Source organism: Pseudophryne corroboree, chromosome 8 (genome assembly GCF_028390025.1).
Source record: "Pseudophryne corroboree isolate aPseCor3 chromosome 8, aPseCor3.hap2, whole genome shotgun sequence".
Taxonomy (NCBI): Eukaryota; Metazoa; Chordata; class Amphibia; order Anura; family Myobatrachidae; genus Pseudophryne; species Pseudophryne corroboree.
Genome location: NC_086451.1, coordinates 12,842,673 through 12,865,806, shown reverse-complemented (window position 1 = coordinate 12,865,806; position 23,134 = coordinate 12,842,673). Strand labels below are relative to the sequence as shown.

At 56.9% G+C, this 23,134-nt stretch overlaps 1 protein-coding gene across 1 annotated transcript in view; it reads left to right on the top strand.

Moving 5' to 3' along the window:
• The window catches only part of COL5A1 (collagen type V alpha 1 chain), an 88,620-nt gene that overhangs the window by 47,415 nt on the left and 18,071 nt on the right, over positions 1–23,134 (top strand). Inside the window, exons 22-26 of the mRNA XM_063935902.1 lie at positions 21,108–21,215; positions 22,230–22,283; positions 22,387–22,422; positions 22,535–22,588; positions 22,676–22,937. Coding sequence (XP_063791972.1) covers positions 21,108–21,215; positions 22,230–22,283; positions 22,387–22,422; positions 22,535–22,588; positions 22,676–22,937 — 514 coding nt within the window. The remainder of the gene's footprint in view (positions 1–21,107; positions 21,216–22,229; positions 22,284–22,386; positions 22,423–22,534; positions 22,589–22,675; positions 22,938–23,134) is intronic.

Sequence of the window (23,134 nt, the reverse complement as noted above, 5' to 3'; positions counted from 1 at the left end):
AGGGGCATTGTAAGGGGGCGATTATGGGGAAGGGAAGGTCAGATGCAGGTGGGGCACAGTAAGGGGGCGATTACAGGGAAGGGAAGGTCAGATGCAGGTGGATCACAGTAAGGGGGGCGATTACGGGGAAGGGAAGGTCAGATGCAGGTGGGGCACAGTAAGGGGGCGATTACAGGGAAGGGAAGGTCAGATGCAGGTGGAGCACAGTAAGGGGGGCGATTATGGGGAAGGGAAGGTCAGATGCAGGTGGAGCACAGTAAGGGGGGCGATTACGGGGAAGGGAAGGTCAGATGCAGGTGGGGCACAGTAAGGGGGCAGGAAGATCAGATGCAGGTGGGGCACAGTAAGGGAGCGATTACGGGGAAGGGAAGGTCAGATGCAGGTGGAGAACAGTAAGGGGGCGATTACGGGGAAGGGAAGGTCAGATGCAGGTGGGGCACAGTAAGGGGGCGATTACAGGGAGGGAAGGTCAGATGCAGGTGGGGCACAGTAAGGGGGCGATTACAGGGAAGGGAAGGTCAGAGGCAGGTGGAGCACAGTAAGGGGGCAGTTCCGAAAAAGGGAAGGTCAGATGCAGGTGGAGCACAGTAAAGGGGCGAAAAAGGGGAAGGGAAGGTCAGATGCAGGTGGGGCACAGTAAAGGGACGATTACTGGGGAAGGGACGGTCAGATGCTGGTGGAGCACAGTAAGGGGGCGATTACGGGGAAGGGAAGGTCAGATGCAGGTGGAGCACAGTAAGGGGGCAGGAAGATCAGATGCAGGTGGGGCACAGTAAGAGAGTGATTACGGGGAAGGGAAGGTCAGATGCAGGTGGGGCACAGTAAAGGGACGATTACTGAGGAAGGGACGGTCAGATGCAGGTGGGGCATGGTAAGAGGGCGATTATGGGGAAGGGAAGGTCAGATGCAGGTGGGGCACAGTAAGGGGGCGATTACAGGGAAGGGAAGGTCAGATGCAGGTGGAGCACAGTAAGGGGGGCGATTACGGGGAAGGGAAGGTCAGATGCAGGTGGGGCACAGTAAGGGGGCGATTACAGGGAAGGGAAGGTCAGATGCAGGTGGAGCACGGTAAGGGGGGCGATTACGGGTAAGGGAAGGTCAGATGCAGGTGGAGCACAGTAAGGGGGCGATTACGGGGAAGGGAAGGTCAGATGCAGGTGGAGCACAGTAAGGGGGCAGGAAGATCAGATGCAGGTGGGGCACAGTAAGACAGTGATTACGGGGAAGGGAAGGTCAGATGCAGGTGGGGCACAGTAAAGGGACGATTACTGGGGAAGGGACGGTCAGATGCAGGTGGAGCACAGCAAGGGGGCGATTACGGGGAAGGGAAGGTCAGATGCAGGTGGAGCACAGTAAGGGGGCAGGAAGATCAGATGCAGGTGGGGCACAGTAAGAGAGTGATTACGGGGAAGGGAAGGTCAGATGCAGGTGGGGCACAGTAAAGGGACGATTACTGGGGAAGGGACGGTCAGATGCAGGTGGAGCACAGCAAGGGGGCGATTACGGGGAAGGGAAGGTCAGATGCAGGTGGAGCACAGTAAGGGGACAGGAAGATCAGATGCAGGTGGGGCACAGTAAGGGAGTGATTACGGGGAAGGGAAGGTCAGATGCAGGTGGGGCACAGTAAAGGGACGATTACTGGGGAAGGGACGGTCAGATGCAGGTGGGGCATGGTAAGGGGGCGATTATGGGGAAGGGAAGGTCAGATGCAGGTGGGGCACAGTAAGGGGGCGATTACAGGGAAGAGAAGGTCAGATGCAGGTGGATCACAGTATGGGGGGCGATTACGGGGAAGGGAAGGTCAGATGCAGGTGGGGCACAGTAAGGGGGCGATTACAGGGAAGGAAAGGTCAGATGCAGGTGGAGCACAGTAAGGGGGGCGATTACGGGGAAGGGAAGGTCCGATGCAGGTGGAGCACAGTAAGGGGGCGATTACGGGGAAGGGAAGGTCAGATGCAGGTGGGGCACAGTAAGGGGGCAGGAAGATCAGATGCAGGTGGGGCACAGTAAGGGAGCGATTACGGGGAAGGGAAGGTCAGATGCAGGTGGAGAACAGTAAGGGGGCGATTACGGGGAAGGGAAGGTCAGATGCAGGTGGGGCACAGTAAGGGGGCGATTACAGGGAGGGAAGGTCAGATGCAGTTGGGGCACAGTAAGGGGGCGATTACAGGGAAGGGAAGGTCAGAGGCAGGTGGAGCACAGTAAGGGGGCAGTTCCGAAAAAGGGAAGGTCAGATGCAGGTGGAGCACAGTAAAGGGGCGAAAACGGGGAAGGGAAGGTCAGATGCAGGTGGGGCACAGTAATGGGACGATTACTGGGGAGGGAAGGTCAGATGCAGGTGGAGCACAGTAAGGGGGCAGGAAGATCAGATGCAGGTGGGGCACAGTAAGAGTGATTACGGGGAAGGGAAGGTCAGATGCAGGTGGGGCACAGTAAAGGGACGATTACTGGGGAAGGGACGGTCAGATGCAGGTGGAGCACAGTAAGGGGGCGATTACGGGGAAGGGAAGGTCAGATGCAGGTGGAGCACAGTAAGGGGGCAGGAAGATCAGATGCAGGTGGGGCACAGTAAGAGAGTGATTACGGGGAAGGGAAGGTCAGATGCAGGTGGGGCACAGTAAAGGGACGATTACTGAGGAAGGGACGGTCAGATGCAGGTGGGGCATGGTAAGAGGGCGATTATGGGGAAGGGAAGGTCAGATGCAGGTGGGGCACAGTAAGGGGGCGATTACAGGGAAGGGAAGGTCAGATGCAGGTGGAGCACAGTAAGGGGGGCGATTACGGGGAAGGGAAGGTCAGATGCAGGTGGGGCACAGTAAGGGGGCGATTACAGGGAAGGGAAGGTCAGATGCAGGTGGAGCACGGTAAGGGGGGCGATTACGGGGAAGGGAAGGTCAGATGCAGGTGGAGCACAGTAAGGGGGCGATTACGGGGAAGGGAAGGTCAGATGCAGGTGGAGCACAGTAAGGGGGCAGGAAGATCAGATGCAGGTGGGGCACAGTAAGACAGTGATTACGGGGAAGGGAAGGTCAGATGCAGGTGGGGCACAGTAAAGGGACGATTACTGGGGAAGGGACGGTCAGATGCAGGTGGAGCACAGCAAGGGGGCGATTACGGGGAAGGGAAGGTCAGATGCAGGTGGAGCACAGTAAGGGGGCAGGAAGATCAGATGCAGGTGGGGCACAGTAAGAGTGATTACGGGGAAGGGAAGGTCAGATGCAGGTGGGGCACAGTAAAGGGACGATTACTGGGGAAGGGACGGTCAGATGCAGGTGGAGCACAGCAAGGGGGCGATTACGGGGAAGGGAAGGTCAGATGCAGGTGGAGCACAGTAAGGGGACAGGAAGATCAGATGCAGGTGGGGCACAGTAAGAGAGTGATTACGGGGAAGGGAAGGTCAGATGCAGGTGGAGAACAGTAAGGGGGCGATTACGGGGAAGGGAAGGTCAGATGCAGGTGGGGCACAGTAAGGGGGCGATTACAGGGAGGGAAGGTCAGATGCAGGTGGGGCACAGTAAGGGGGCGATTACAGGGAAGGGAAGGTCAGAGGCAGGTGGAGCACAGTAAGGGGGCAATTCCGAAAAAGGGAAGGTCAGATGCAGGTGGAGCACAGTAAGGGGGCGATTACGGGGAAGGGAAGGTCAGATGCAGGTGGGGCACAGTAAGGGGACGATTACTGGGGAGGGAAGGTCAGATGCAGGTGGAGCACAGTAAGGGGGCAGGAAGATCAGATGCAGGTGGGGCACAGTAAGAGTGATTACGGGGAAGGGAAGGTCAGATGCAGGTGGGGCAAAGTAAGGGGGCGATTACAGGGAAGGGAAGGTCAGATGCAGGTGGAGCACAGTAAGGGGGGCGATTACAGGGAAGGGAAGGTCAGATGCAGGTGGAGCACAGTAAGGGGGCGATTACGGGGAAGGGAAGGTCAGATGCAGGTGGGGCACAGTAAGGGGGCAGGAAGATCAGATGCAGGTGGGGCACAGTAAGGGAGCGATTACGGGGAAGGGAAGGTCAGATGCAGGTGGAGAACAGTAAGGGGGCGATTACGGGGAAGGGAAGGTCAGATGCAGTTGGGGCACAGTAAGGGGGCGATTACAGGGAAGGGAAGGTCAGAGGCAGGTGGAGCACAGTAAGGGGGCAGTTCCGAAAAAGGGAAGGTCAGATGCTGGTGGAGCACAGTAAAGGGGCGAAAAAGGGGAAGGGAAGGTCAGATGCAGGTGGGGCACAGTAAAGGGACGATTACTGGGGAAGGGACGGTCAGATGCAGGTGGAGCACAGTAAGGGGGCGATTACGGGGAAGGGAAGGTCAGATGCAGGTGGAGCACAGTAAGGGGGCAGGAAGATCAGATGCAGGTGGGGCACAGTAAGAGAGTGATTACGGGGAAGGGAAGGTCAGATGCAGGTGGGGCACAGTAAAGGGACGATTACTGAGGAAGGGACGGTCAGATGCAGGTGGGGCATGGTAAGAGGGCGATTATGGGGAAGGGAAGGTCAGATGCAGGTGGGGCACAGTAAGGGGGCGATTACAGGGAAGGGAAGGTCAGATGCAGGTGGAGCACAGTAAGGGGGGCGATTACGGGGAAGGGAAGGTCAGATGCAGGTGGGGCACAGTAAGGGGGCGATTACAGGGAGGGAAGGTCAGATGCAGGTGGGGCACAGTAAGGGGGCGATTACAGGGAAGGGAAGGTCAGAGGCAGGTGGAGCACAGTAAGGGGGCAGTTCCGAAAAAGGGAAGGTCAGATGCAGGTGGAGCACAGTAAAGGGGCGAAAAAGGGGAAGGGAAGGTCAGATGCAGGTGGGGCACAGTAAAGGGACGATTACTGGGGAAGGGACGGTCAGATGCAGGTGGAGCACAGTAAGGGGGCGATTACGGGGAAGGGAAGGTCAGATGCAGGTGGAGCACAGTAAGGGGGCAGGAAGATCAGATGCAGGTGGGGCACAGTAAGAGAGTGATTACGGGGAAGGGAAGGTCAGATGCAGGTGGGGCACAGTAAAGGGACGATTACTGAGGAAGGGACGGTCAGATGCAGGTGGGGCATGGTAAGAGGGCGATTATGGGGAAGGGAAGGTCAGATGCAGGTGGGGCACAGTAAGGGGGCGATTACAGGGAAGGGAAGGTCAGATGCAGGTGGAGCACAGTAAGGGGGGCGATTACGGGGAAGGGAAGGTCAGATGCAGGTGGGGCACAGTAAGGGGGCGATTACAGGGAAGGGAAGGTCAGATGCAGGTGGAGCACGGTAAGGGGGGCGATTACGGGGAAGGGAAGGTCAGATGCAGGTGGAGCACAGTAAGGGGGCGATTACGGGGAAGGGAAGGTCAGATGCAGGTGGAGCACAGTAAGGGGGCAGGAAGATCAGATGCAGGTGGGGCACAGTAAGACAGTGATTACGGGGAAGGGAAGGTCAGATGCAGGTGGGGCACAGTAAAGGGACGATTACTGGGGAAGGGACGGTCAGATGCAGGTGGAGCACAGCAAGGGGGCGATTACGGGGAAGGGAAGGTCAGATGCAGGTGGAGCACAGTAAGGGGGCAGGAAGATCAGATGCAGGTGGGGCACAGTAAGAGAGTGATTACGGGGAAGGGAAGGTCAGATGCAGGTGGGGCACAGTAAAGGGACGATTACTGGGGAAGGGACGGTCAGATGCAGGTGGAGCACAGCAAGGGGGCGATTACGGGGAAGGGAAGGTCAGATGCAGGTGGAGCACAGTAAGGGGACAGGAAGATCAGATGCAGGTGGGGCACAGTAAGAGAGTGATTACGGGGAAGGGAAGGTCAGATGCAGGTGGGGCACAGTAAAGGGACGATTACTGGGGAAGGGACGGTCAGATGCAGGTGGGGCATGGTAAGGGGGCGATTATGGGGAAGGGAAGGTCAGATGCAGGTGGGGCACAGTAAGGGGGCGATTACAGGGAAGAGAAGGTCAGATGCAGGTGGATCACAGTAAGGGGGGCGATTACAGGGAAGGGAAGGTCAGATGCAGGTGGGGCACAGTAAGGGGGCGATTACAGGGAAGGAAAGGTCAGATGCAGGTGGAGCACAGTAAGGGGGGCGATTACGGGGAAGGGAAGGTCAGATGCAGGTGGAGCACAGTAAGGGGGCGATTACGGGGAAGGGAAGGTCAGATGCAGGTGGGGCACAGTAAGGGGGCAGGAAGATCAGATGCAGGTGGGGCACAGTAAGGGAGCGATTACGGGGAAGGGAAGGTCAGATGCAGGTGGAGAACAGTAAGGGGGCGATTACGGGGAAGGGAAGGTCAGATGCAGGTGGGGCACAGTAAGGGGGCGATTACAGGGAGGGAAGGTCAGATGCAGTTGGGGCACAGTAAGGGGGCGATTACGGGGGAGGGGAGGTCAGATGCAGGTGGGGCACAGTAAGGGGGCGATTACGGAGAAGGGAAGGTCAGATGCAGGTCGGGCACAGTAAGGGGGCGATTACTGGGGAGGGAAAGTCAGATGCAGGTGGGGCACAGTAAGGGGGCAGGAAGATCAGATGCAGGTGGGGCACAGTAAGAGAGTGATTACGGGGGAGGGGAGGTCAGATGCAGGTGGGGCACAGTAAGGGGGCGATTACGGGGAAGGGAAGGTCAGATGCAGGTGGAGCACAGTAAGGGGGCGATTACGGGGAAGGGAAAGTCAGATGCAGGTGGGGCACAGTAAGGGGGCAGGAAGATCAGATGCAGGTGGGGCACAGTAAGAGAGTGATTACGGGGGAGGGGAGGTCAGATGCAGGTGGGGCACAGTAAGGGGGCGATTACGGAGAAGGGAAGGTCAGATGCAGGTGGGGCACAGTAAGGGGGCGATTACTGGGGAAGGGAAGGTCAGATGCAGGTGGGGCACAGTAAGGGAGTGATTACGGGGAAGGGAAGGTCAGATGCAGATGGGGCACAGTAAGGGAGTGATTACTGGGGAAGGGAAGGTCAGATGCAGGTGGGGCACAGTAAGGGAGCGATTACGGGGAAGGGAAGGTCAGATGCAGGTCTAGAACAGTAAGGGGGCGATTACGGGGAAGGGAAGGTCAGATGCAGGTCGTGCACAGTAAGGGGGCGATTACTGGCGAAGGGAAGGTCAGATGCAGGTCGGGCACAGTAAGGGGGCGATTACTGGGGAAGGAAAGGTCAGATGCAGGTGGGGCACAGTAATGGGGGGATAACGGGGAAGGGAAGGTGAGATGCAGGTGGGGCACAGTAATGGGGGGATTACGGGGGAGGGAAGGTGAGATGCAGGTGGGGCACAGTAAGGGGGCGATTACGGGGGAGGGAAGGTCAGATGCAGGTGGGGCACAGTAAGGGGGCGATTACGGGGGAGGGAAGGTCAGATGCAGGTGGAGCACAGTAAGGGGGCGATTACGGGGAAGGGAAGGTCAGATGCAGGTGGAGCACAGTAAGGGGGCAGGAAGATCAGATGCAGGTGGGGCACAGTAAGAGTGATTACGGGGAAGGGAAGGTCAGATGCAGATGGGGCACAGTAAGGGAGTGATTACTGGGGAAGGGAAGGTCAGATGCAGGTGGGGCACAGTAAGGGAGCGATTACGGGGAAGGGAAGGTCAGATGCAGGTCTAGAACAGTAAGGGGGCGATTACGGGGAAGGGAAGGTCAGATGCAGGTCGTGCACAGTAAGGGGGCGATTACTGGGGAAGGGAAGGTCAGATGCAGGTCGGGCACAGTAAGGGGGCGATTACTGGGGAAGGAAAGGTCAGATGCAGGTGGGGCACAGTAATGGGGGGATTACGGGGAAGGGAAGGTGAGATGCAGGTGGGGCACAGTGATGTGGGGAATACGGGGGAGGGAAGGTGAGATGCAGGTGGGGCACAGTAAGGGGGAGATTACGGGGGAGGGAAGGTCAGATGCAGGTGGGGCACAGTAAGGGGGCGATTACGGGGGAGGGAAGGTCAGATGCAGGTGGAGCACAGTAAGGGGGCGATTACGGGGAAGGGAAGGTCAGATGCAGGTGGAGCACAGTAAGGGGGCAGGAAGATCAGATGCAGGTGGGGCACAGTAAGAGAGTGATTACGGGGAAGGGAAGGTCAGATGCAGGTGGGGCACAGTAAAGGGACGATTACTGGGGAAGGGACGATCAGATGCAGGTGGAGCACAGCAAGGGGGCGATTACGGGGAAGGGAAGGTCAGATGCAGGTGGAGCACAGTAAGGGGACAGGAAGATCAGATGCAGGTGGGGCACAGTAAGAGAGTGATTACGGGGAAGGGAAGGTCAGATGCAGGTGGGGCACAGTAAAGGGACGATTACTGGGGAAGGGAAGGTCAGATGCAGGAGGGGCATTGTAAGGGGGCGATTATGGGGAAGGGAAGGTCAGATGCAGGTGGGGCACAGTAAGGGGGCGATTACAGGGAAGGGAAGGTCAGATGCAGGTGGATCACAGTAAGGGGGGCGATTACGGGGAAGGGAAGGTCAGATGCAGGTGGGGCACAGTAAGGGGGCGATTACAGGGAAGGGAAGGTCAGATGCAGGTGGAGCACAGTAAGGGGGGCGATTATGGGGAAGGGAAGGTCAGATGCAGGTGGAGCACAGTAAGGGGGGCGATTACGGGGAAGGGAAGGTCAGATGCAGGTGGGGCACAGTAAGGGGGCAGGAAGATCAGATGCAGGTGGGGCACAGTAAGGGAGCGATTACGGGGAAGGGAAGGTCAGATGCAGGTGGAGAACAGTAAGGGGGCGATTACGGGGAAGGGAAGGTCAGATGCAGGTGGGGCACAGTAAGGGGGCGATTACAGGGAGGGAAGGTCAGATGCAGGTGGGGCACAGTAAGGGGGCGATTACAGGGAAGGGAAGGTCAGAGGCAGGTGGAGCACAGTAAGGGGGCAGTTCCGAAAAAGGGAAGGTCAGATGCAGGTGGAGCACAGTAAAGGGGCGAAAAAGGGGAAGGGAAGGTCAGATGCAGGTGGGGCACAGTAAAGGGACGATTACTGGGGAAGGGACGGTCAGATGCTGGTGGAGCACAGTAAGGGGGCGATTACGGGGAAGGGAAGGTCAGATGCAGGTGGAGCACAGTAAGGGGGCAGGAAGATCAGATGCAGGTGGGGCACAGTAAGAGAGTGATTACGGGGAAGGGAAGGTCAGATGCAGGTGGGGCACAGTAAAGGGACGATTACTGAGGAAGGGACGGTCAGATGCAGGTGGGGCATGGTAAGAGGGCGATTATGGGGAAGGGAAGGTCAGATGCAGGTGGGGCACAGTAAGGGGGCGATTACAGGGAAGGGAAGGTCAGATGCAGGTGGAGCACAGTAAGGGGGGCGATTACGGGGAAGGGAAGGTCAGATGCAGGTGGGGCACAGTAAGGGGGCGATTACAGGGAAGGGAAGGTCAGATGCAGGTGGAGCACGGTAAGGGGGGCGATTACGGGTAAGGGAAGGTCAGATGCAGGTGGAGCACAGTAAGGGGGCGATTACGGGGAAGGGAAGGTCAGATGCAGGTGGAGCACAGTAAGGGGGCAGGAAGATCAGATGCAGGTGGGGCACAGTAAGACAGTGATTACGGGGAAGGGAAGGTCAGATGCAGGTGGGGCACAGTAAAGGGACGATTACTGGGGAAGGGACGGTCAGATGCAGGTGGAGCACAGCAAGGGGGCGATTACGGGGAAGGGAAGGTCAGATGCAGGTGGAGCACAGTAAGGGGGCAGGAAGATCAGATGCAGGTGGGGCACAGTAAGAGAGTGATTACGGGGAAGGGAAGGTCAGATGCAGGTGGGGCACAGTAAAGGGACGATTACTGGGGAAGGGACGGTCAGATGCAGGTGGAGCACAGCAAGGGGGCGATTACGGGGAAGGGAAGGTCAGATGCAGGTGGAGCACAGTAAGGGGACAGGAAGATCAGATGCAGGTGGGGCACAGTAAGGGAGTGATTACGGGGAAGGGAAGGTCAGATGCAGGTGGGGCACAGTAAAGGGACGATTACTGGGGAAGGGACGGTCAGATGCAGGTGGGGCATGGTAAGGGGGCGATTATGGGGAAGGGAAGGTCAGATGCAGGTGGGGCACAGTAAGGGGGCGATTACAGGGAAGAGAAGGTCAGATGCAGGTGGATCACAGTATGGGGGGCGATTACGGGGAAGGGAAGGTCAGATGCAGGTGGGGCACAGTAAGGGGGCGATTACAGGGAAGGAAAGGTCAGATGCAGGTGGAGCACAGTAAGGGGGGCGATTACGGGGAAGGGAAGGTCCGATGCAGGTGGAGCACAGTAAGGGGGCGATTACGGGGAAGGGAAGGTCAGATGCAGGTGGGGCACAGTAAGGGGGCAGGAAGATCAGATGCAGGTGGGGCACAGTAAGGGAGCGATTACGGGGAAGGGAAGGTCAGATGCAGGTGGAGAACAGTAAGGGGGCGATTACGGGGAAGGGAAGGTCAGATGCAGGTGGGGCACAGTAAGGGGGCGATTACAGGGAGGGAAGGTCAGATGCAGTTGGGGCACAGTAAGGGGGCGATTACAGGGAAGGGAAGGTCAGAGGCAGGTGGAGCACAGTAAGGGGGCAGTTCCGAAAAAGGGAAGGTCAGATGCAGGTGGAGCACAGTAAAGGGGCGAAAACGGGGAAGGGAAGGTCAGATGCAGGTGGGGCACAGTAATGGGACGATTACTGGGGAGGGAAGGTCAGATGCAGGTGGAGCACAGTAAGGGGGCAGGAAGATCAGATGCAGGTGGGGCACAGTAAGAGTGATTACGGGGAAGGGAAGGTCAGATGCAGGTGGGGCACAGTAAAGGGACGATTACTGGGGAAGGGACGGTCAGATGCAGGTGGAGCACAGTAAGGGGGCGATTACGGGGAAGGGAAGGTCAGATGCAGGTGGAGCACAGTAAGGGGGCAGGAAGATCAGATGCAGGTGGGGCACAGTAAGAGAGTGATTACGGGGAAGGGAAGGTCAGATGCAGGTGGGGCACAGTAAAGGGACGATTACTGAGGAAGGGACGGTCAGATGCAGGTGGGGCATGGTAAGAGGGCGATTATGGGGAAGGGAAGGTCAGATGCAGGTGGGGCACAGTAAGGGGGCGATTACAGGGAAGGGAAGGTCAGATGCAGGTGGAGCACAGTAAGGGGGGCGATTACGGGGAAGGGAAGGTCAGATGCAGGTGGGGCACAGTAAGGGGGCGATTACAGGGAAGGGAAGGTCAGATGCAGGTGGAGCACGGTAAGGGGGGCGATTACGGGGAAGGGAAGGTCAGATGCAGGTGGAGCACAGTAAGGGGGCGATTACGGGGAAGGGAAGGTCAGATGCAGGTGGAGCACAGTAAGGGGGCAGGAAGATCAGATGCAGGTGGGGCACAGTAAGACAGTGATTACGGGGAAGGGAAGGTCAGATGCAGGTGGGGCACAGTAAAGGGACGATTACTGGGGAAGGGACGGTCAGATGCAGGTGGAGCACAGCAAGGGGGCGATTACGGGGAAGGGAAGGTCAGATGCAGGTGGAGCACAGTAAGGGGGCAGGAAGATCAGATGCAGGTGGGGCACAGTAAGAGTGATTACGGGGAAGGGAAGGTCAGATGCAGGTGGGGCACAGTAAAGGGACGATTACTGGGGAAGGGACGGTCAGATGCAGGTGGAGCACAGCAAGGGGGCGATTACGGGGAAGGGAAGGTCAGATGCAGGTGGAGCACAGTAAGGGGACAGGAAGATCAGATGCAGGTGGGGCACAGTAAGAGAGTGATTACGGGGAAGGGAAGGTCAGATGCAGGTGGAGAACAGTAAGGGGGCGATTACGGGGAAGGGAAGGTCAGATGCAGGTGGGGCACAGTAAGGGGGCGATTACAGGGAGGGAAGGTCAGATGCAGGTGGGGCACAGTAAGGGGGCGATTACAGGGAAGGGAAGGTCAGAGGCAGGTGGAGCACAGTAAGGGGGCAATTCCGAAAAAGGGAAGGTCAGATGCAGGTGGAGCACAGTAAGGGGGCGATTACGGGGAAGGGAAGGTCAGATGCAGGTGGGGCACAGTAAGGGGACGATTACTGGGGAGGGAAGGTCAGATGCAGGTGGAGCACAGTAAGGGGGCAGGAAGATCAGATGCAGGTGGGGCACAGTAAGAGTGATTACGGGGAAGGGAAGGTCAGATGCAGGTGGGGCAAAGTAAGGGGGCGATTACAGGGAAGGGAAGGTCAGATGCAGGTGGAGCACAGTAAGGGGGGCGATTACGGGGAAGGGAAGGTCAGATGCAGGTGGAGCACAGTAAGGGGGCGATTACGGGGAAGGGAAGGTCAGATGCAGGTGGGGCACAGTAAGGGGGCAGGAAGATCAGATGCAGGTGGGGCACAGTAAGGGAGCGATTACGGGGAAGGGAAGGTCAGATGCAGGTGGAGAACAGTAAGGGGGCGATTACGGGGAAGGGAAGGTCAGATGCAGTTGGGGCACAGTAAGGGGGCGATTACAGGGAAGGGAAGGTCAGAGGCAGGTGGAGCACAGTAAGGGGGCAGTTCCGAAAAAGGGAAGGTCATATGCAGGTGGAGCACAGTAAAGGGGCGAAAACGGGGAAGGGAAGGTCAGATGCAGGTGGGGCACAGTAAAGGGACGATTACTGGGGAAGGGACGGTCAGATGCAGGTGGAGCACAGTAAGGGGGCGATTACGGGGAAGGGAAGGTCAGATGCAGGTGGAGCACAGTAAGGGGGCAGGAAGATCAGATGCAGGTGGGGCACAGTAAGAGAGTGATTACGGGGAAGGGAAGGTCAGATGCAGGTGGGGCACAGTAAAGGGACGATTACTGAGGAAGGGACGGTCAGATGCAGGTGGGGCATGGTAAGAGGGCGATTATGGGGAAGGGAAGGTCAGATGCAGGTGGGGCACAGTAAGGGGGCGATTACAGGGAAGGGAAGGTCAGATGCAGGTGGAGCACAGTAAGGGGGGCGATTACGGGGAAGGGAAGGTCAGATGCAGGTGGGGCACAGTAAGGGGGCGATTACAGGGAAGGGAAGGTCAGATGCAGGTGGAGCACGGTAAGGGGGGCGATTACGGGGAAGGGAAGGTCAGATGCAGGTGGAGCACAGTAAGGGGGCGATTACGGGGAAGGGAAGGTCAGATGCAGGTGGAGCACAGTAAGGGGGCAGGAAGATCAGATGCAGGTGGGGCACAGTAAGACAGTGATTACGGGGAAGGGAAGGTCAGATGCAGGTGGGGCACAGTAAAGGGACGATTACTGGGGAAGGGACGGTCAGATGCAGGTGGAGCACAGCAAGGGGGCGATTACGGGGAAGGGAAGGTCAGATGCAGGTGGAGCACAGTAAGGGGGCAGGAAGATCAGATGCAGGTGGGGCACAGTAAGAGTGATTACGGGGAAGGGAAGGTCAGATGCAGGTGGGGCACAGTAAAGGGACGATTACTGGGGAAGGGACGGTCAGATGCAGGTGGAGCACAGCAAGGGGGCGATTACGGGGAAGGGAAGGTCAGATGCAGGTGGAGCACAGTAAGGGGACAGGAAGATCAGATGCAGGTGGGGCACAGTAAGAGAGTGATTACGGGGAAGGGAAGGTCAGATGCAGGTGGAGAACAGTAAGGGGGCGATTACGGGGAAGGGAAGGGAAGGTCAGATGCAGGTGGGGCACAGTAAGGGGGCGATTACAGGGAGGGAAGGTCAGATGCAGGTGGGGCACAGTAAGGGGGCGATTACAGGGAAGGGAAGGTCAGAGGCAGGTGGAGCACAGTAAGGGGGCAATTCCGAAAAAGGGAAGGTCAGATGCAGGTGGAGCACAGTAAGGGGGCGATTACGGGGAAGGGAAGGTCAGATGCAGGTGGGGCACAGTAAGGGGACGATTACTGGGGAGGGAAGGTCAGATGCAGGTGGAGCACAGTAAGGGGGCAGGAAGATCAGATGCAGGTGGGGCACAGTAAGAGTGATTACGGGGAAGGGAAGGTCAGATGCAGGTGGGGCAAAGTAAGGGGGCGATTACAGGGAAGGGAAGGTCAGATGCAGGTGGAGCACAGTAAGGGGGGCGATTACGGGGAAGGGAAGGTCAGATGCAGGTGGAGCACAGTAAGGGGGCGATTACGGGGAAGGGAAGGTCAGATGCAGGTGGGGCACAGTAAGGGGGCAGGAAGATCAGATGCAGGTGGGGCACAGTAAGGGAGCGATTACGGGGAAGGGAAGGTCAGATGCAGGTGGAGAACAGTAAGGGGGCGATTACGGGGAAGGGAAGGTCAGATGCAGTTGGGGCACAGTAAGGGGGCGATTACAGGGAAGGGAAGGTCAGAGGCAGGTGGAGCACAGTAAGGGGGCAGTTCCGAAAAAGGGAAGGTCATATGCAGGTGGAGCACAGTAAAGGGGCGAAAACGGGGAAGGGAAGGTCAGATGCAGGTGGGGCACAGTAATGGGACGATTACTGGGGAGGGAAGGTCAGATGCAGGTGGAGCACAGTAAGGGGGCAGGAAGATCAGATGCAGGTGGGGCACAGTAAGAGTGATTACGGGGAAGGGAAGGTCAGATGCAGGTGGGGCACAGTAAAGGGACGATTACTGGGGAAGGGACGGTCAGATGCAGGTGGAGCACAGTAAGGGGGCGATTACGGGGAAGGGAAGGTCAGATGCAGGTGGAGCACAGTAAGGGGGCAGGAAGATCAGATGCAGGTGGGGCACAGTAAGAGAGTGATTACGGGGAAGGGAAGGTCAGATGCAGGTGGGGCACAGTAAAGGGACGATTACTGAGGAAGGGACGGTCAGATGCAGGTGGGCATGATAAGAGGGCGATTATGGGGAAGGGAAGGTCAGATGCAGGTGGGGCACAGTAAGGGGGCGATTACAGGGAAGGGAAGGTCAGATGCAGGTGGAGCACAGTAAGGGGGGCGATTACGGGGAAGGGAAGGTCAGATGCAGGTGGGGCACAGTAAGGGAGCGATTACAGGGAAGGGAAGGTCAGATGCAGGTTGAGCACGGTAAGGGGGGCGATTACGGGGAAGGGAAGGTCAGATGCAGGTGGAGCACAGTAAGGGGGCGATTACGGGGAAGGGAAGGTCAGATGCAGGTGGAGCACAGTAAGGGGGCAGGAAGATCAGATGCAGGTGGGGCACAGTAAGACAGTGATTACGGGGAAGGGAAGGTCAGATGCAGGTGGGGCACAGTAAAGGGACGATTACTGGGGAAGGGACGGTCAGATGCAGGTGGAGCACAGCAAGGGGGCGATTACGGGGAAGGGAAGGTCAGATGCAGGTGGAGCACAGTAAGGGGGCAGGAAGATCAGATGCAGGTGGGGCACAGTAAGAGAGTGATTACGGGGAAGGGAAGGTCAGATGCAGGTGGGGCACAGTAAAGGGACGATTACTGGGGAAGGGACGGTCAGATGCAGGTGGAGCACAGCAAGGGGGCGATTACGGGGAAGGGAAGGTCAGATGCAGGTGGAGCACAGTAAGGGGACAGGAAGATCAGATGCAGGTGGGGCACAGTAAGAGAGTGATTACGGGGAAGGGAAGGTCAGATGCAGGTGGGGCACAGTAAAGGGACGATTACTGGGGAAGGGACGGTCAGATGCAGGTGGGGCATGGTAAGGGGGCGATTATGGGGAAGGGAAGGTCAGATGCAGGTGGGGCACAGTAAGGGGGCGATTACAGGGAAGGGAAGGTCAGATGCAGTTGGATCACAGTAAGGGGGGCGATTACGGGGAAGGGAAGGTCAGATGCAGGTGGGGCACAGTAAGGGGGCGATTACAGGGAAGGGAAGGTCAGATGCAGGTGGAGCACAGTAAGGGGGGCGATTACGGGGAAGGGAAGGTCAGATGCAGGTGGAGCACAGTAAGGGGGCGATTACGGGGAAGGGAAGGTCAGATGCAGGTGGGGCACAGTAAGGGGGCAGGAAGATCAGATGCAGGTGGGGCACAGTAAGGGAGCGATTACGGGGAAGGGAAGGTCAGATGCAGGTGGAGAACAGTAAGGGGGCGATTACGGGGAAGGGAAGGTCAGATGCAGGTGGGGCACAGTAAGGGGGCGATTACAGGGAGGGAAGGTCAGATGCAGGTGGGGCACAGTAAGGGGGCGATTACAGGGAAGGGAAGGTCAGAGGCAGGTGGAGCACAGTAAGGGGGCAATTCCGAAAAAGGGAAGGTCAGATGCAGGTGGAGCACAGTAAGGGGGCGATTACGGGGAAGGGAAGGTCAGATGCAGGTGGGGCACAGTAAGGGGACGATTACTGGGGAGGGAAGGTCAGATGCAGGTGGAGCACAGTAAGGGGGCAGGAAGATCAGATGCAGGTGGGGCACAGTAAGAGTGATTACGGGGAAGGGAAGGTCAGATGCAGGTGGGGCACAGTAAAGGGACGATTACTGGGGAAGGGACGGTCAGATGCAGGTGGAGCACAGTAAGGGGGCGATTACGGGGAAGGGAAGGTCAGATGCAGGTGGGGCACAGTAAGGGGGCGATTACAGGGAAGGGCAGGTCAGATGCAGGTGGAGCACAGTAAGGGGGGCGATTACGGGGAAGGGAAGGTCAGATGCAGGTGGAGCACAGTAAGGGGGCGATTATGGGGAAGGGAAGGTCAGATGCAGGTGGGGCACAGTAAGGGGGCAGGAAGATCAGATGCAGGTGTGGCACAGTAAGGGAGCGATTACGGGGAAGGGAAGGTCAGATGCAGGTGGAGAACAGTAAGGGGGCGATTACGGGGAAGGGAAGGTCAGATGCAGGTGGGGCACAGTAAGGGGGCGATTACAGGGAGGGAAGGTCAGATGCAGGTGGGGCACAGTAAGGGGGCGATTACAGGGAAGGGAAGGTCAGAGGCAGGTGGAGCACAGTAAGGGGGCAATTCCGAAAAAGGGAAGGTCAGATGCAGGTGGAGCACAGTAAGGGGGCGATTACGGGGAAGGGAAGGTCAGATGCAGGTGGGGCACAGTAAGGGGACGATTACTGGGGAGGGAAGGTCAGATGCAGGTGGAGCACAGTAAGGGGGCAGGAAGATCAGATGCAGGTGGGGCACAGTAAGAGTGATTACGTGGAAGGGAAGGTCAGATGCAGGTGGGGCACAGTAAAGGGACGATTACTGGGGAAGGGACGGTCAGATGCAGGTGGAGCACAGTAAGGGGGCGATTACGGGGAAGGGAAGGTCAGATGCAGGTGGAGCACAGTAAGGGGGCAGGAAGATCAGATGCAAGTGGGGCACAGTAAGAGAGTGATTACGGGGAAGGGAAGGTCAGATGCAGGTGGGGCACAGTAAAGGGACGATTACTGGGGATGGGACGGTCAGATGCAGGTGGGGCATGGTAAGAGGGCGAATATGGGGAAGGGAAGGTCAGATGCAGGTTGGGCACAGTAAGGGGGCGATTACAGGGAAGGGAAGGTCAGATGCAGGTGGAGCACAGTAAGGGGGGCGATTACGGGGAAGGGAAGGTCAGATGCAGGTGGGGCACAGTAAGGGGGCGATTACAGGGAAGGGAAGGTCAGATGCAGGTGGAGCACGGTAAGGGGGGCGATTACGGGGAAGGGAAGGTCAGATGCAGGTGGAGCACAGTAAGGGGGCGATTACGGGGAAGGGAAGGTCAGATGCAGGTGGGGCACAGTAAGGGGGCAGGAAGATCAGATGCAGGTGGGGCACAGTAAGGGAGCGATTACGGGGAAGGGAAGGTCAGATGCAGGTGGAGAACAGTAAGGGGGCGATTACGGAGAAGGGAAGGTCAGATGCAGGTGGGGCACAGTAAGGGGGCGATTACTGGGGAGGGAAGGTCAGATGCAGGTGGGGCACAGTAAGGGGGCGATTACAGGGAAGGGAAGGTCAGAGGCAGGTGGAGCACAGTAAGGGGGCAATTACGAAAAAGGGAAGGTCAGATGCAGGTGGAGCACAGTAAGGGAGCGATTACGGGGAAGGGAAGGTCAGATGCAGGTGGAGCACAGTAAGGGAGCGATTATGGGGAAGGGAAGGTCAGATGCAGGTGGAGCACAGTAAAGGGGGCAGGAAGTTCAGATGCAGGTGGGGCACAGTAAGAGAGTGATTACGGGGAAGGGAAGGTTAGATGCAGGTGGGGCACAGTAAAGGGACGATTACTGGGGAAGGGACGGTCAGATGCAGGTGGAGCACAGCAAGGGGGCGATTACGGGGAAGGGAAGGTCAGATGCAGGTGGAGCACAGTAAGGGGGCAGGAAGATCAGATGCAGGTGGGGCACAGTAAGAGAGTGATTACGGGGAAGGGAAGGTCAGATGCAGGTGGGGCACAGTAAAGGGACGATTACTGGGGAAGGGACGGTCAGATGCAGGTGGGGCATGGTAAGGGGGCGATTATGGGGAAGGGAAGGTCAGATGCAGGTGGGGCACAGTAAGGGGGCGATTACAGGGAAGGGAAGGTCAGATGCAGGTGGATCACAGTAAGGGGGGCGATTACGGGGAAGGGAAGGTCAGATGCAGGTGGGGCACAGTAAGGGGGCGATTACAGGGAAGGGAAGGTCAGATGCAGGTGGAGCACAGTAAGGGGGGCGATTACGGGGAAGGGAAGGTCAGATGCAGGTGGAGCACAGTAAGGAAGCGATTACAGGGAAGGGAAGGTCAGATGCAGGTGGGGCACAGTAAGGGGGCAGGTAGATCAGATGCAGGTGGGGCACAGTAAGGGAGCGATTACGGGGAAGGGAAGGTCAGATGCAGGTGGAGAACAGTAAGGGGGCGATTACGGGGAAGGGAAGGTCAGATGCAGGTAGGGCACAGTAAGGGGGCGATTACAGGGAGGGAAGGTCAGATGCAGGTGGGGCACAGTAAGGGGGCGATTACAGGGAAGGGAAGGTCAGAGGCAGGTGGAGCACAGTAAGGGGGCAATTACGAAAAAGGGAAGGTCAGATGCAGGTGGAGCACAGTAAGGGAGCGATTACGGGGAAGGGAAGGTCAGATGCAGGTGGAGCACAGTAAGGGAGCGATTATGGGGAAGGGAAGGTCAGATGCAGGTGGAGAACAGTAAGGGGGCGATTACGGGGAAGGGAAGGTCAGATGCAGGTGGGGCACAGTAAGGGGGCGATTACAGGGAAGGGAAGGGAAGGTCAGAGGCAGGTGGAGCACAGTAAGGGGGCAATTACGAAAAAGGGAAGTTCAAATGCAGGTGGAGCACAGTAAGGGGGCGATTACGGGGAAGGGAAGGTCAGATGCAGGTGGGGCACAGTAAGGGGACGATTACTGGGGAGGGAAGGTCAGATGCAGGTGGAGCACAGTAAGGGGTCAGGAAGATCAGATGCAGGTGGGGCACAGTAAAAGAGTGATTACGGGGAAGGGAAGGTCAGATGCAGGTGGGGCACAGTAAAGGGACGATTACTGGGGAAGGGACGGTCAGATGCAGGTGGAGCACAGTAAGGGGGCGATTACGGGGAAGGGAAGGTCAGATGCAGGTGGAGCACAGTAAGGGGGCAGGAAGATCAGATGCAGGTGGGGCACAGTAAGAGAGTGATTACGGGGAAGGGAAGGTCAGATGCAGGTGGGGCACAGTAAAGGGACGATTACTGGGGAAGGGACGGTCAGATGCAGGTGGGGCATGGTAAGGGGGCGATTATGGGGAAGGGAAGGTCAGATGCAGGTGGGGCACAGTAAGGGGGCGATTACAGTGAAGGGAAGGTCAGATGCATGTGGAGCACAGTAAGGGGGGCGATTACGGGGAAGGGAAGGTCAGATGCAGGTAGAGCACAGTAAGGGGGCGATTACGGTGAAGGGAAGGTCAGATGCAGGTGGGGCACAGTAAGGGGGCAGGAAGATCAGATGCAGGTGGGGCACAGTAAGGGAGCGATTACGGGGAAGGGAAGGTCAGATGCAGGTGGAGAACAGTAAGGGGGCGATTACGGGGAAGGGAAGGTCAGATGCAGGTGGGGCACAGTAAGGGGGCGATTACTGGGGAGGGAAGGTCAGATGCAGGTGGGGCACAGTAAGGGGGCGATTACAGGGAAGGGAAGGTCAGAGGCAGGTGGAGCACAGTAAGGGGGCAATTACGGGGAAGGGAAGGTCAGATGCAGGTGGAGCACAGTAAGGGAGCGATTATTGGGAAGGGAAGGTCAGATGCAGGTGGAGAACAGTAAGGGGGCGAATACGGGGAAGGGAAGGTCAGATGCAGGTGGGGCACAGTAAGGGGGCGATTACAGGGAAGGGAAGGTCAGAGGCAGGTGGAGCACAGTAAGGGGGCAATTACGAAAAAGGGAAGGTCAGATGCAGGTGGAGCACAGTAAGGGGGCGATTACGGGGAAGGGAAGGTCAGATGCAGGTGGGGCACAGTAAGGGGGCAGGAAGATCAGATGCAGGTGGGGCACAGTAAGGGAGCGATTACGGGGAAGGGAAGGTCAGATGCAGGTGGAGAACAGTAAGGGGGCGATTACGGGGAAGGGAAGGTCAGATGCTGGTGGGGCACAGTAAGGGGGCGATTACTGGGGAGGGAAGGTCAGAGGCAGGTGGAGCACAGTAAGGGGGCAATTACGAAAAAGGGAAGGTCAGATGCAGGTGGAGCACAGTAAGGGAGCAATTATGGGGAAGGGAAGGTCAGATGCAGGTGGAGAACAGTAAGGGGGCGATTACGGGGAAGGGAAGGTCAGATGCAGGTGGGGCACAGTAAGGGGGCGATTACAGGGAAGGGAAGGTCAGAGGCAGGTGGAGCACAGTAAGGGGGCAATTACGAAAAAGGGAAGGTCAGATGCAGGTGGAGCACAGTAAGGGGGCGATTACGGGGAAGGGAAGGTCAGATGCAGGTGGGGCACAGTAAGGGGACGATTACTGGGGAGGGAAGGTCAGATGCAGGTGGGGTACAGTAATGGGGCAATTACGGGGAAAGGAAGGTCAAATGCAGGTGGAGCACAGTAAATGGGCGATTATGGGGGACGGAAGGGGAGGTCAAATACAGGTGGAGAACAGTAAGGGGCTATTTACAAGGGAAGGAAGAGGTAGTCAAACAAGGGTGGAGCACTGTAAAGGGGAAGACTAAAGAGGAGGGAAGGAGCGGTGAGACGCAGGTGGAGCACAGTAAAAGGAGCATTTATGGGGAAGGGAAGGGGCGATCAGATGCAGGTGGAGCACAGTAAAGGGAAGGATCGGTCAGTAAGGCCAGATAACAGGAGGGAAAGGAACGGTCAAATACATATGTAGTTTAAGTGGCTCTGACCTAAACCTGGTACATATAGCCATAAACACGCTATTTATACGTGCGTTTGGTGTAAGTTGGGTTTTTCTGACTCCTATGTAACATTTCATGCTTCTACCATAGGGTCATCCCGGATTAATTGGTCTCATCGGACCTCCAGGAGAGCAAGGAGAAAAGGGAGATCGCGGCCTTCCAGGTTCTCAAGGTTCCCAAGGATCTAAAGGCGAACAGGTAGCTTATCCCCCATTGTGTCCAGCAGGTTCCCAGCCCCGTAGGCCTCTTACAGTACTCGGTGTCCATAGAGCGCTGTGGCTAGGTGGTAACCGGCCATCTCCTTCCAACTTAAACAGTCACTTGGCAATCACAGTATGAGACGGGCGGCTGGAACAGAGAAGTCAGCACTGTGGCCAACTCCCATCATTACTCCAGAACAAAGAACGGAGGCCCTTATCTTCCACAATGCACATTATAGTGATGAGTAAATGGGTTATAACAGAAGAGTAACTCCTGGGAAGTACTTATACTGGCATATACTTTGTTAGTTTGGCAATGCAAAGTACTATACACAGACTGGGATCCCAGTTTAGTATTTACCCCTTATTACTCTCTCTTACTACTTATTACTATCTTCTCCCCCTTATCACTCTCTCTTACCACTTAGGGTAACATTGTAATCCCAGTTTAATACTGACAGAGGGGGTCATTCCGAGTTGTTCGCTCGCAAGTGAATTTTAGCAGATTTGCTCATGCTAAGCCACCGCCTACTGGGAGTGAATCTTAGCATCTTAAAATTGCGAACGATGTATTCGCAATATTGCGATTACACACCTCGTAGCAGTTTCTGAGTAGCTTCAGACTTACTCGGCATCTGCGATCATTTCACTGCTTGTCGTTCCTGGTTTGACGTCACAAACACACCCAGCGTTCGCCCAGACACTCCCCCGTTTCTCCAGCCACTCCTGCGTTTTTTCCGGAAACGGTAGCGTTTTTTCCCACACGCCCATAAAACGGCCTGTTTCCGCCCAGTAACACCCATTTCCTGTCAATCACATTACGATCGCCAGAACGATGAAAATGCCGTGAGTAAGATTCCTAAGTGCATAGCAAATTTACTTGGCGCAGTCGCAGTGCGGACATTGCGCATGCGCATTAAGCGGAAAATCGCTGCGATGCGAAGATTTTTACCGAGCGAACAACTCGGAATGACCCCCAGAGATTTTACCACTTCTCTCTCCTCCCTTTCAGGGTATCTTTGGTCCAGCTGGGCCTGTAGGTCCTCCCGGTCCTCCTGGATTACCGGTATGTATTATGTTGTGCATGTGCCTGGTATACACCCACGTTCCTGTTGATCTGTACAACTAACGTGATTCGGATGATGTGACCTATTTCCAATCTATTTCAGGGTGGTGCCGGGCCAAAGGGTGCTAAAGGGTCATCGGTAAGTAGAGGACTCCTATATCTGTTCCGTGTCACCTGCTGGTCATCGGATGATCTTCACCAAAACCATCTACGCTTCCATCCTCTGTAAACCTATAGTGTTCTCTTTCCAGGGTCCAACGGGTCCAAAGGGTGAAACTGGAACTTCTGGCCCACCAGGTCCTCCGGTAAGTAGTTTTAGTAGTCTATAGATTCTATAGAAGTAATTGCACCTTGCGAAGGACAGGTTCCTAATGCTATGGCTTTGACCCTAGGGTCCCCCAGGGGAAGTTATACAGCCACTTCCTTTCCAGTCATCGAAGAGAACAAAGCGTAGCATTGATGCGAGCCAAGTGGTTGATGAAGGGAACGCAGATAATAATTACATGGATTACGCGGACGGCATGGAGGAAATCTTCGGCTCTCTTAACTCCTTAAAACTGGAAATTGAGCAGATGAAACATCCCTTGGGCACTCAGGGCAACCCAGCAAGGACCTGCAAGGACCTACAGCTCTGCCACACCGACTTCCCAGATGGTGAGTCCTTTCTCCAAGCGCAGCTCTTTTCAGGGCTGCCTTGCACCATAAACCAGGCACAAAACATTTGTCAATTATTCCCTTTTAAAAGATAAGTACCATAAGCCCTAAACCAGCATCTGGTCAGGATTAGATCAGTGCCGCCCGGAAATCCGGGATTTGTTAATCACACTAAGTATACCCCGCGCAGCTCGGCA